The 12,757-nt window shown below is 39.1% G+C and overlaps 2 protein-coding genes across 3 annotated transcripts in view; both read right to left on the reverse strand.

Annotated features, from left to right (window-relative positions):
- The window catches only part of LOC133654287 (rho guanine nucleotide exchange factor 7), a 74,528-nt gene that overhangs the window by 30,229 nt on the left and 31,542 nt on the right, over window positions 1-12,757 (reverse strand). The gene's annotated exons all lie outside the window — the stretch shown is intronic.
- On the reverse strand, window positions 5,488-10,438 carry LOC133654289 (snaclec alboaggregin-A subunit beta'-like). Its single transcript, XM_062054549.1, has 8 exons — window positions 10,396-10,438; window positions 7,395-7,463; window positions 7,251-7,304; window positions 7,128-7,158; window positions 6,977-7,059; window positions 6,208-6,336; window positions 5,918-6,014; window positions 5,488-5,843 (listed from the first exon to the last, which is right to left on the reverse strand). The coding sequence occupies exons 3-8, from the start codon at window positions 7,302-7,304 to the stop codon at window positions 5,767-5,769; spliced, it is 471 nt and encodes a 156-aa protein (XP_061910533.1). The 5' UTR covers window positions 7,395-7,463; window positions 10,396-10,438; the 3' UTR covers window positions 5,488-5,766.

Raw genomic sequence — 12,757 nt, forward strand, 5'->3', positions numbered from 1 at the left:
GTTTTTTGCTCATTTTTGCTAGTAGTAGGCTTTGTTTTGGCTTTAGTATCCGATGGGTTATAGGCATACTTGCCAACCCTCCCGTTTTTAGCGGGAGAATCCCGGTATTCAGCGCCTCTCCCGACAACCTCCCGGCAGATATTTTCTCCCAACAAACTCCCGGTATTCAGCCGGAGCTGGAGGCCACGCCCCCTCCAGCGCAATGCGGACCTGAGACTGAGTGGGGACAGCCTGTTCTCACGTCCGCTTTCCCACAATATAAACAGCTTGCCTGCCCAATGACGTCATAACATCTAGGGCTTTTAGAGAGTAGAGTGCACAACTGCGCACACAACAAGGAGACGAAGCACAAGAACGAGGAAGTTACAGACATGGCGACGCCGTCGACGAGCAAGATGAAGAAATACGCTTGCAAGTTCCAAAACGAATGGAAACAAGAATTTCAGTTCATCCAGGACAGTTCGAAGGGGAAGGTGTATGTTGCCTGTAAATTTTGTAGAACAGACTTCTCCATTGAACACGGTGGCCGAAATGATATACTCATCATGAACGGAGAAGTTAAACAGGACAATACTGCCATCTAATGGATAGCCACCGGAACACTGAAATTCAAGTATTTTATTTTTTTTTCTATGTAAATAAAATAAATATATATATATATATATATATATATATATATATATATATATATATATATATATATATATATATATATATATATATATATATATATATATATATATACATATATATATATAGCTAGAATTCACTGAAAGTCAAGTATTTCATACATATATATATATGTATATATATATATATATATATATATATATATATATATATATATATATATATATATATATATATATATGAAATACTCGAGTTGGTGAATTCTAGCTGTAAATAACCAAGCCCCCGCCCCCAACCTCCCCCCCCCCCCCCCCCCCTCCCGATATTGGAGGTCTTAAGGTTGGCAAGTATGGTTATAGGTGATACATCACATTCAAAGAAAAGAGCATGGATATATAAGAAAGATAGAAATACTTGACATTAGTTCTAATTTTCTGTGGGTTACTATTTCCACTCTAAAAGTTACACTGCAAAAACTGAAATCTAAGTAAGATTAAATATCTCAAATAAGGGTGAAATTTGCTTATTTTCTGTCTGATAAGATAATTCTTCTCACTAAGCAGATTTTATGTTAGAGTGTTTTACTTGTTTGAAGTGTTTTGGTCCTAAATGATCTCAGTAAGATATTACAGCTTGTTGCTGAGATTTGATGACCTATATTGAGTAAAACATGCTTGAAACTAGAATATCAAGTGTTGCAAAGCTGTGTCATCAACACTCACAAGTATAAAACTACTTTTTTAAAGTAATAATTTCTTATTTCAAGCATGAAAAAAAAAATCATGACTTTGACACAATTGTGTCTCATAATTAAAACAGATGACAGCCAAATGGACTTTGCTGTTTTATTTTCAATGAAACAATAGAAAACACGTACTCCTATATTAGTACAGTTGGCACAGTACAGTAAACTGACAGTTAATATTTAAACATTTAACATGTGACATTTCTAACAATTTTGAACAGAAATAGTTCATGCACATTCAGATAAATTCTTCAAAATTACAATTAAAAAAATTTGGGCCAGGGGCCGGGCTGTATATATGCGCACTAATTGACTGAAAGAGCACGCACTTGGCGCGATGATGTCATGTTATCCATGGAAAAAAGCATTTTTAGACGGCTAGGAGACCCCGAGAGTAACAAGATGTTGCCTTGTTGCCTTTCCATTAAGAACAATAAATTAGTTTTTAGTATAAGTTTGCTGGTTTCAAGAAACGTAATGCCGAGCGCATATCATTATGTCAAGATAATGGCACTAGCATTTACTTAATTTAAGAATATTTTTCAACATATTGAGCAAAAAGGTCTCTTTTTTTCTACTAAGAAAAGTGCACTTGTTATTAGTGAGAATATACTTGTTTTAAGGTATTTTTGGGTTCATTGAGGTTAGCTAATTTTACTTGTTTTGCAAAGTCTTGACAAGCCAACTTTTCTTGTTCTATTGGCAGATAATTTTGCTTAGTTCAAATAAAATACCCCTCGTTTTTTTCCTTGTTTTTGAACACAGACTTTTTGCAGTGTATGTATTCATATTTTGTGGAACATTTTATACGTAGATACACTAATGTTAGCTTTTTTGGTCCAATTTTCCATGCGTAAATACATCCGTTATTGCTAACTACTCATGTAATAGGACGATGTGCAATAATACCTGCACTTTAACTTACTAGGCCAAAGGAGATGTGTATTTACTTCCTTCAGCTCAATTATTATATGCAACAATTTAGTACTTCTCCATCTGCCTTATGCACTTGAACTACTATGGTCACTTTGTTCCTGATCCACCCTGATCTTAGGTCATCAACATAGCTAGACAGAACCTATGGACCACAATGGAAACAAGCCTTTTGGCTTTTTGTGCCATCCATTTGCCTTTTTAAAGCATTACGTGGATTCCATTCTTTAAGATGTCAATAAACTTCTCAAATCAATGAAAAAACCTAGCTTTTGGCTACGATTTGATATGTTTATTAATGTGCATTGTCCCATGTGACAAAGATGTAACAAATATAGCAAATCGCGACTTCCTATTAGGAGTTTTATAATACATCTATGAACAAGCTTATTGGTGTGTCTGGTGGGAATGGCCAAAAAAGTGGAGAAAGTGCGGTCGGTTATAAATTATTTAATGTCTCCGTGCGGCCCGGTAGCCAATACGTCACGGACCGGTGGTTGGGGACCACTGGTCTAAACCACTTTCAGAAATGCAGGCAATATTACATAGGGATAATATGTCATCAGAAATGCAGATATAAATTAAATGCACAGAGGACATAAGTAAAATACATTTAGAGCTCAAATATAGCTACAAATGAGGCATAATGATGCAATGCGTACATAGAGCTAGCCTAAATAGCATGTTAGCATCGATTAGCTTGCAGTCATGCACTGACCAAATATGCTTGATAAGCACTCACCAAGTCAATAACATCAACAAAGTCCACCTTTGTGCATTCACACACAACATAAAACGTTTGGTGGACAAAATGAGACAAAAAATGAGTGGCATAAAATATCTCTTTCTCTGGCATCGTTGAAGAAAGTTATACATGTAAACAAACTACGGTGAGTTCAAGGACCGTCAAAATTAGGACAAAACGGCGCTCGCCAAATACACTCATCAGAGAATCGTGTTTAATATAAACAGTTGGATTTCTAACAAGTAGGGAGGTTTGTGTCATGTTGTCCTCCTACAGAAACCCTATTAAAACAAAAATATCTACCATATTTTTTTATTTTCATACATTTTTGAAAAAGATCCAGGGAGCCCCTAGGGCGGCGCTTAAGAGCCGCATGTGGCTCTTTAGCATACTTGCCAACCTTGAGACCTCCAATATCGGGAGGTGGGGGGTAGGGGGGGGGGGGGGGGGGCTTGGTCGGGGGTTGGGGGGTGGTTGGGGGCGTGGTTATTTACAGCTAGAATTCACCAACTCGAGTATTTCATATATATTTCATATATATATATATATATGTATGAAATACTTGACTTTCACTGAATTCTAGCTATATATATATATATATATATATATATATATATATATACATATATATATATATATATATATATATATATATATATATATATATATATATATATATATATATATATATATATATATATATATATATATATATATATATATATACATATATATATATATATATATTTTTTTTTTTTATTTACATAGAAAAAAAACAAAAAAACTTGAATTTCAGTGTTCCGGTGGCTATCCTTTAGATGGCAGTATTGTCCTGTTTAACTTCTCCGTTCATTGGGCAGGCAAGCTGTTTATATTGTGGGAAAGTGGACGTGAGAACAGGCTACCGGGATTCTCCCGCTAAAAACGGGAGGGTTGGCAAGTATGCTCTTTAGCGCCGCAGGTTGCAGAACCCCGGTCTAAGAGAAAGAAGGCGTGGCTTACTGCTGGTCTGCTTGCACAATGTCGCTAAAATATTGTTTGCTGATACATTTTTACACCATGAGTTTCTAGTCGGAGAATGATAAGTGTTGTGTTTGAGAGAAAAAGACGTATGTCGAAGTTGAACACTTTGTTAGCACAAGATTGTCAATAAAAGTTTTTGGAAGGTGCACGCAAGCCTTGCGGGAGGCTACGCAGGGGTAGGGGGCAAGATGGCGTTGCCTACGCTAGTTACGTGACGCGAGAGTGTACACCAGTCTTAAAACAATGCAAGTTTTATTTACCAGTTAGAATGCATTAAAAAAATACATCCGTCATCATGTCTTTCATATTGAATGTGAACGATAGCCAAAATTCCCAAAAAAGTGCAGTTCCCTTTAAGTCCTGCTAATTTCTAGACATACAAAACTTAATTTTGGCTGTCTTATCAAGTAAAACTAACTAGCTAAATGGATAGATAATTTCACTAGTTTTTTTTTGTTTTTTTTCTCAATCCAATCCAATCCACTTTATTTATATAGCACATTCAAACAACAAAATGTTTCCAAAGTGCTGCACAACAATATTAAAAACAATATTCAAATATTATCCTTAGCTCCACCAATGACTGACTAAAAACAAAAAAATAAATACATATAAAACCAATATAAAATAAATATGATTAAAAACAATTTTAAAGGGTAAAACCAATTATAACAGTAGATAGAAATCAAAATTTTAAAAACACAGAGGACAACAGAGGACCACACAACTCACGTAGTGTTAAAAGCCAGAGAATAAAAGTGGGTCTTAAGACGAGACTTAAAACACTCCACTGCGGGAGCAGTTGGAACATGGAGGGGCAGAGTGTTCCAGAGCTTAGGGCCGACCACAGAGAAGGCCCTGTCTCCCCTGGTTTTAAGTCTGGTCTTGGGCACTACGAGCCGGAGCTGGCTCTCGGACCTCAGAGCGCGCGCAGGATTGTAAATTTGGATGAGGTCCGACATATATTGAGGTGCCAGTCCATGTAAAGCTTTAAAAACAAACAGCAAGGTTTTAAAATCAATTCTAAGATGAACAGGGAGCCAGTGCAATATATTATTATATTTGTTTTTTTCCCCCAAATATGAAGTGAAGTGAATTACATTTATATAGCGCTTTTTCTCAAGTGACTCAAAGCGCTTTACATTGTGAAACCCAATATCTAAGTTACATTTAAACCAGTGTGGGTGGCACTGGCAGCAGGTGGGTAAAGTGTCTTGCCCAAGGACACAACGGCAGTGACCAGGATGGCAGAAGCGGGGTTCGAACCTGCAACCCTCAAGTTGCTGACACGGCCGCTCTACCAACCGAGCTATACCGTCGTAAATATAGTCTTTTAATCTTATATTTTGTCAGCTCTTTTTTGCAGTATACATTTGCTTGTTCCAACCAAGTTAGGGGTTCATATTTGAAACTTTCTAAATGGAAATATACATTTTAAGACCATTGTTTTGAAGCTTGGGCTACATATTTCTGTAACCTCCCATGAAGAACAACAGGAACCAATTGATTTGGATATATTTTTTATTTCTTGGTGGCTACTGAACTAAACAGTACTTTGAACCGTTAAAGTAAACATTGTACACATTTTAACTGTATGCATGTTTGAAGTAAACTTAAACCATAACCATAAAGTTGGGCCCCGGTGTTGAAAAAGTTAAGAGGTCGTGTTCTGGAAGATGTGATGGGCTGATTAGTGAGGATCACAGCACGCTTCTTGGCCGCAAACAAAGGGCCTCCTGGAGAAGCAACGTGAAGGGACCCATCGACCTTAAAAGAAAAAGTTTGAAGCATGACACTACATTCAATCATAATTAAATTGCTCTCACTGATTATACTCATACCAGATGAAGTGATGAACACACAGTCACCAAAAATGAAAGATGAGAAAAAGCTCCGGAAATCAAAGGGGCTGCCGTCGGTCCAAATAAAGACTTGCTCCTGCGAGACAAAGTCACATTTGAACGAGAGACGCCTAAAAATAACGACTGCATGCAATTTCATTTATTGCTTTGACATGTTTTTATGTTACAACATTATTAGCATCAAACATCACCATGAAACATCAGACATGCAACTACTCCAATACTGAATACCGAACAAAAGACAACTTTGCTACTAGTAAAGCTTTTACCGTGACCGCATCAGTGAGTCCAATCCAGGCGGGCCGAAAACCGCCATTCCGAACCAGTTGAGTCACGACGGCATTTTTAACCGCATCGGTGATTGAGGCCAGATTCCCACCAAGAGCGTTGCAGAATTTCTGATGGAAGAAACCGAAGGAAAAAAACAAATTACATTTTTCTTATAAGGGGATCTTGTCACATTCTGCCTGAGAGTTGAGTTTTGTTTTGGTAAATCCATGTTTTGTGTTCTAAGTTTCCTGCATAAGCTCCCTGTCTTTCATTCAGCAATTAACCTAACTAAGATGCTGGATTATTCTCCCTCGGAATCCACGCCATCGCTACTGCGCCTGCACGACTACTCCTTGTTCCAAGTTATTATTTTTCCTTGTTTTTCCAGGACAAATCACACTTTTCTGGCTGATATATTTTTAAAATGTAGCTCATTTTCCCTTTTATCTATCTAATTTTTTTCACAGTTGAGGTAGAAATGAAATGTTGATTCGAAACGTTGAATCTAAATCTAATGTTTTACCAAACCTAGCAAATGATTCCCAGGAATCGAAACACGAGAAACCGCTTTTAAACAAGAACCAATTTTAGATTTCCACCCCTTTTGGCTCAAAAATGTTGGCGACCAATGTGCTAGACGACCAAAGACTGGAAAGTAAAAAGTACTTTGTAGAAGTGTTGAATGAACAGCCGAAACAAATACATGACTGATTCTAACTGGTTTAGCGTTACGTCAGAACTGCTGTGTGAAATTGTTGCGTACTGTACCTCTGCATCAGAAAAAATCCTGGGATGCTCTTGCAGGATGTAACAGTGGCCTTCCACCTGAGTCCATCCCGGAGGACAGCAATCTGCAACACAATTGTTGTTTTACGTCAAAAAACCAGAAACAAACCTTCAAAAATTCTCAGCTACCAACCTTTTTTTTCCTTTTCTGCAGGCGCAGCCCACTGAAAAAAGCATTACCAACACATGAACATGGCAATAAATGACAGAGAATATTAAATGTTAATTCAAGTTAGTCGGGGAGATTTGAACATACAGTTCCAGCTATCAGTCCACTGATCCCACAGAGGAGGAAGAGAGTAAACTGCATCTGTGCAAAGGTAGAAAAATACGGTTATGTTAAAAAATTGTCACATGAAACAAAGTTGGACTAGTAAGATGTAAAGTTGTGTCGTTTTACCTTTGCAGTGAAGATGCTTTGTGCTGAGGACGACTTTGAGCCACCTTTTTATGTTAACTTGACACAGCCCTAGAATGTTCTGTATGTTAATTATGCAACGATTATCCGCAAAAAAAAACCAAACATTAAAGGCTTAATTAGCTAATTGAGTTAAATCATTCAAATGTAATTAAAGTAGAAAACAGGTGCAGTCCAAATTGTTCACTTGAAACTGTCCACAAAAGGGCCACCTGTGGTGAGGTGTGGCACTGACACATTTGAAGTTTTATTTTTACTTTAAACGATTGAGCTCTAATTCATGTGGATACAGGTTGGTTAAGGTTAGGAGGCAGTTTTGGAAAGATTCCATTTGAAATGTTATTGTCCCTGAGACGAGGTGGCGACTTGTCCAGGGTGTACACTACCGTTCAAAAGTTTGGGGTCACTCAAACAATTTTGTGGAATAGCCTTCATTTCTAAGAAGAAGAATAGACTGTCGAGTTACAGATGAAAGTTCTCTTTTTCTGGCCATTTTGAGCGTTTAATTGACCCCACAAATGTGATGCTCCAGAAACTCAATCTGCTCAAAGGAAGGTCAGTTTTTTAGCTTCTGTAACGAGCTAAACTGTTTTCAGATGTGTGAACATGATTGCACAAGGGTTTTCTATTCATCAATTAGCCTTCTGAGCCAATGAGCAAACACATTGTACCATTAGAACACTGGAGTGATAGTTGCTGGAAATGGGCCTCTATACACCTATGTAGATATTGCACCAAAAACCAGACATTTGCAGCTAGAATGGTCATTTACCACATTAGCAATGTATAGTGTATTTCTTTAAAGTTAAGACTAGTTTAAAGTTATCTTCATTGAAAAGTACAGTGCTTTTCCTTCAAAAATAAGGACATTTCAACGTGACCCCAAACTTTTGAACGGTAGTGTACCCCACGTTCCACCTGAATGCAGCTGGGATAGGCTGCAGCCACCCCCGCAACCCTAAGAGGGACAAGCGGTAGAACATGGATGGATGGATGAATTATAGTTATTAAAGGCCTACTGAAATGAATTTTTTTTATTTAAACGGGGATAGCAGATCTATTCTATGTGTCATACTTGATCATTTCGCGATATTGCCATATTTTTGCTGAAAGGATTTAGTATAGAACAACGACGATAAAGATTGCAACTTTTGGTATCTGATAAAAAAAAGGCTTGCCCCTACCGGAAGTAGCGTGACGTAGTCAGTTGAACATATACGCAAAGTTCCCTATTGTTTACAATGATGGCCGCATGAAGTGAGAGAGATTCGGACCGAGAAAGCGACAATTTCCCCATTAATTTGAGCGAGGATGAAAGATTTGTGGATGAGTAAAGTGCAAGTGAAGGACTAGTGGGGAGTTGAAGCTATTCAGATAGGGAAGATGCTGTGAGAGCCGGGGGTGACCTGATATTCAGCTGGGAATGACTACAACAGTAAATAAACACAAGACATATATATACTCTATTAGCCACAACACAACCAGGCTTATATTTAATATGCCACAAATTAATCCTGCATAAAAACACCTGCGTGTTTGTTACGCTAGCTCCTAGCTCCTCTGCTAGCTCCTAGCTCCATAGAACACGCCAATACAATTCAAACACCTGATCAACACACACAATCACTCAGCCCAAAAGACCATTCACCTAACCCAAGGTTCATAAAGCTTATATATTTTTAAAAAGTTACGTACGTGACGCGCACATACGGTCAAGCTATCAAATGTTTAGCAGCCAAGGCTGCATGCTCACGGTACCTGATATTCAGCTGGGAATGACTACAACAGTAAATAAACACAAGACATATATATACTCTATTAGCCACAACACAACCAGGCTTATATTTAATATGCCACAAATTAATCCTGCATAAAAACACCTGCGTGTTTGTTACGCTAGCTCCTAGCTCCTATGCTAGCTCCTATCTCCATAGAACACGCCAATACAATTCAAACACCTGATCAACACACACAATCACTCAGCCCAAAAGACCGTTCACCTAACCCAAGGTTCATAAAGCTTATATATTTTAAAAAAGTTACGTACATACGCAAAAAAAAGTTGCGCACATACGGTCAAGCGATCAAATGTTTAGAAGCCAAAGCTGCATACTCACAGTAGCACGTCTGCGTCTTTGTCATCCAAATCAAAGTAATCCTGGTAAGAGTCTGTGTTGTCCCAGTTCTCTACAGGCGTCTGTGTATCGAAGTCAAAAGTCCTCCTGGTTAGAGTCTCTGTTATCCGAGTTCTTCCATCTTGACTGCATCTTCCGGGAATGTAAACAAAGAAGCGCCGGCTGTGTACTGTTGTTGCTGACTACGTTCGAAAAATACGTCCATTTCGCACCGACAACTTTCTTCTTTGCTTGCTCAGCTTCCTTCTTCATAATGCAATGAACATGATTGAAACAGATTCACGAACACAGATGTCCAGAATACTGTGGAATTATGAAATGAAAACAGAGCTTTTTCGTATTGGCTTCAATGTGGAAGGCATACCCGTGTTCGCCGGTCTACGTCACGCGCATACGTCATCCTCAGAGGCGTTTCGAACCGGAAGTTTAGCGGCAAATTTAAAATGTCACTTTATAAGTTAACCCGGCCGTATTGGCATGTGTTATAATGTTAAGATTTCATCATTGATATATAAACTATCAGACTGCGTGGTCGGTAGTAGTGGCTTTCAGTAGGCCTTTAAGGCCTTATTTTCTGTCCTCGGACCACACACGTTTGAATCAAATCTGGCATCTCTGGCGTTGGTCTCCCAGTAGTAATGACTTCTTGCTTTGGTTGAAAGTCCAGTTTTGAAAAATTCCTTATTTTAGAGATCAAATCCTGCATTTTTAGGGCGAAAAAGCGTCACAGTTTGCGGGAAGCGTAGCAGTTGTTGTCTGTTGTTTTCTTCTTCTACTTCTTGGGGGTTAACCGGTGTTGGCAGTTCATTAACTTTTGAAGTGCAAGTTGACAATATATCGCCGCCTACCTTGAGGCAGAGGTAATTGATGCCTCATGGCCTGCCTTTTCGCCGCGGCAACAAGCCCTCTCGCACGCACACGCGTGGAGGCACTTCCTGTGTCTGCCTCACTTCTCTGCTGCGTTATTTTCATCAGGAAACACGGAATTTCCGCAATTTTGAGCATAAAAATTAACACAATACACAGGAACCACACCACAATCACATAGACAGCACAGACCAAAAGAGAAATATTAAAAGTAATTTTATTTTATTACTTCGTTTGTGAACATCTCATGGTTAAGCCTTTTAGATGTCTGTGTCCAAGTTAAAGGAAATGGCGGGCTGTCTTCTTCTAATGGATCTATGCAAGCTGGGTTACGTTTGCTGTGGTCTAAACCACTATCAGAAATGCAGGCAATATTACATACGGATAATATGTCATCAGAAATGCAGATTTAAATTCAATACACAGAGGACATAATTAAAACAAATTTAGAGCTCAGATATACCTACAAATGAGGCATAAAGGCCTACTGAAATGATTTTTTTTAATTTAAACGGGGATAGCAGATCCATTCTATGTGTCATACTTGATCATTTCGCGATATTGCCATATTTTTGCTGAAAGGATTTAGTAGAGAACATCGACGATAAAGTTTGCAACTTTTGGTCGCTGATAAAAAAAGCCTTGCCTGTACCGGAAGTAGCGTGACGTCGCAGGTTGAAAGGCTCCTCACATTTCCCCATTGTTTACACCAGCAGCGAGAGCGATTCGGACCGAGAAAGCGACGATTACCCCATTAATTTGAGTGTGGATGAAAGATTCGTGGATGAGGAACGTGAGAGTGAAGGACTAGAGTGCAGTGCAGGACGTATCTTTTTTGGCTCTGACCGTAACTTAGGTACAAGCTGGCTCATTGGATTCCACACTTTCTCCTTTTTCTATTGTGGATCACGGATTTGTATTTTAAACCACCTCAGATACTATATCCTCTTGAAAATGAGAGTCGAGAACGCGAAATGGACATTCACAGTGACTTTTATCTCCACGACAATACATCGGCGAACTTTAGCTACGGAGCTAACGTGATAGCATCGTGCTTAAATGCAGATAGAAACAAAAGAAATAAGCCCCTGACTGGAAGGATAGACAGAAGATCAACAATACTACCAAACTCTGGACCTGTAACCACACGGTTAATGCTGTACCGCCTGGCGGAGCCCAACAATGCTGTTGCTAACGACGCCATTGAAGCTAACTTAGCTACGGGACCTCGACAGAGCTATGCCAGCCCTCATCTGCTCATCAACACCCGTGCTCACCTAAGTTCCAGCGATCGACGGCGCGACGAAGGACTTCACCCGATCATCGATGCGGTCGTTGGCTAGCGTCGGCTAGCGTCGGATTGCGCGTCTGCTATCCAACTCAAAGTCCTCCTGGTTGTGTTGCTGCAGCCGCCGCTAATACACCGATCCCACCTACAGCTTTCTTCTTTGCAGTCTCCATTGTTCATTAAACAAATTGCAAAAGATTCACCAACACAGATGTCCAGAATACTGTGGAATTTTGCGATAAAAACAGAGCTGTTTGTATTGTGATACAATATGTCCGAATACTTCCGCTTCAACCATTGACGTCACGCGCAAACGTCATCATACATAGACGTTTTCAACCGGAAGTTTCCCGGGAAATTTAAAATTGCACTTTATAAGTTAACCCGGCCGTATTGGCATGTGTTGCAATGTTAAGATTTCATCATTGATATATAAACTATCAGACTGCGTGGTCGGTAGTAGTGGCTTTCAGTAGGCCTTTAATTCTCTTTCAAAACACCAAGGAGCGGGTTCCAACTGTTGGGAACTCGCATGGCTTTGTGACCCCAAGATGCAGGAACCAGGAGAACGGAGAGCAGGTAAGATGAGTTTAATTTTCTCAAACAAGAGAAGGATGCAGTCTTGCATGTAACAGTACCAAACATAAAGCAATCCTCCAGCACTGAGGAGGAAGCAGGAAGTGGAAACAAAACAAGAGCACTGACAGGAAGTGAATACAAAACAAGGAAACAAACAGAAATGAAGTGACAGATCGTCACACCACCAGCCTAAAGGCTGGAATATACTCTCGCGTCACAAAGCGGCGTCTTGTTTGATTTATAGTTCTTCTGTGGTGAGTGGCGCCAGACTTGTAATTCTCTTCCAAAACAATAAGGGGCAGTGTGTCCAGAAGCTGTTGTTGACTAGATACTGTATTTCCGTCTTGTGAAGAGTGACAATAGACGACAACCACTGAACTACATTGGAACTAATCATTCAGGATCATCAGTTTACTTTTATTTGATATTTTACCTATAAACCAGGGGAAATTACCTTTGTGAAGATGGACTGTGAA

The sequence above is a fragment of the Entelurus aequoreus genome, linkage group LG07, assembly GCF_033978785.1.
Source record: "Entelurus aequoreus isolate RoL-2023_Sb linkage group LG07, RoL_Eaeq_v1.1, whole genome shotgun sequence".
Lineage (NCBI taxonomy): Eukaryota > Metazoa > Chordata > Actinopteri > Syngnathiformes > Syngnathidae > Entelurus > Entelurus aequoreus.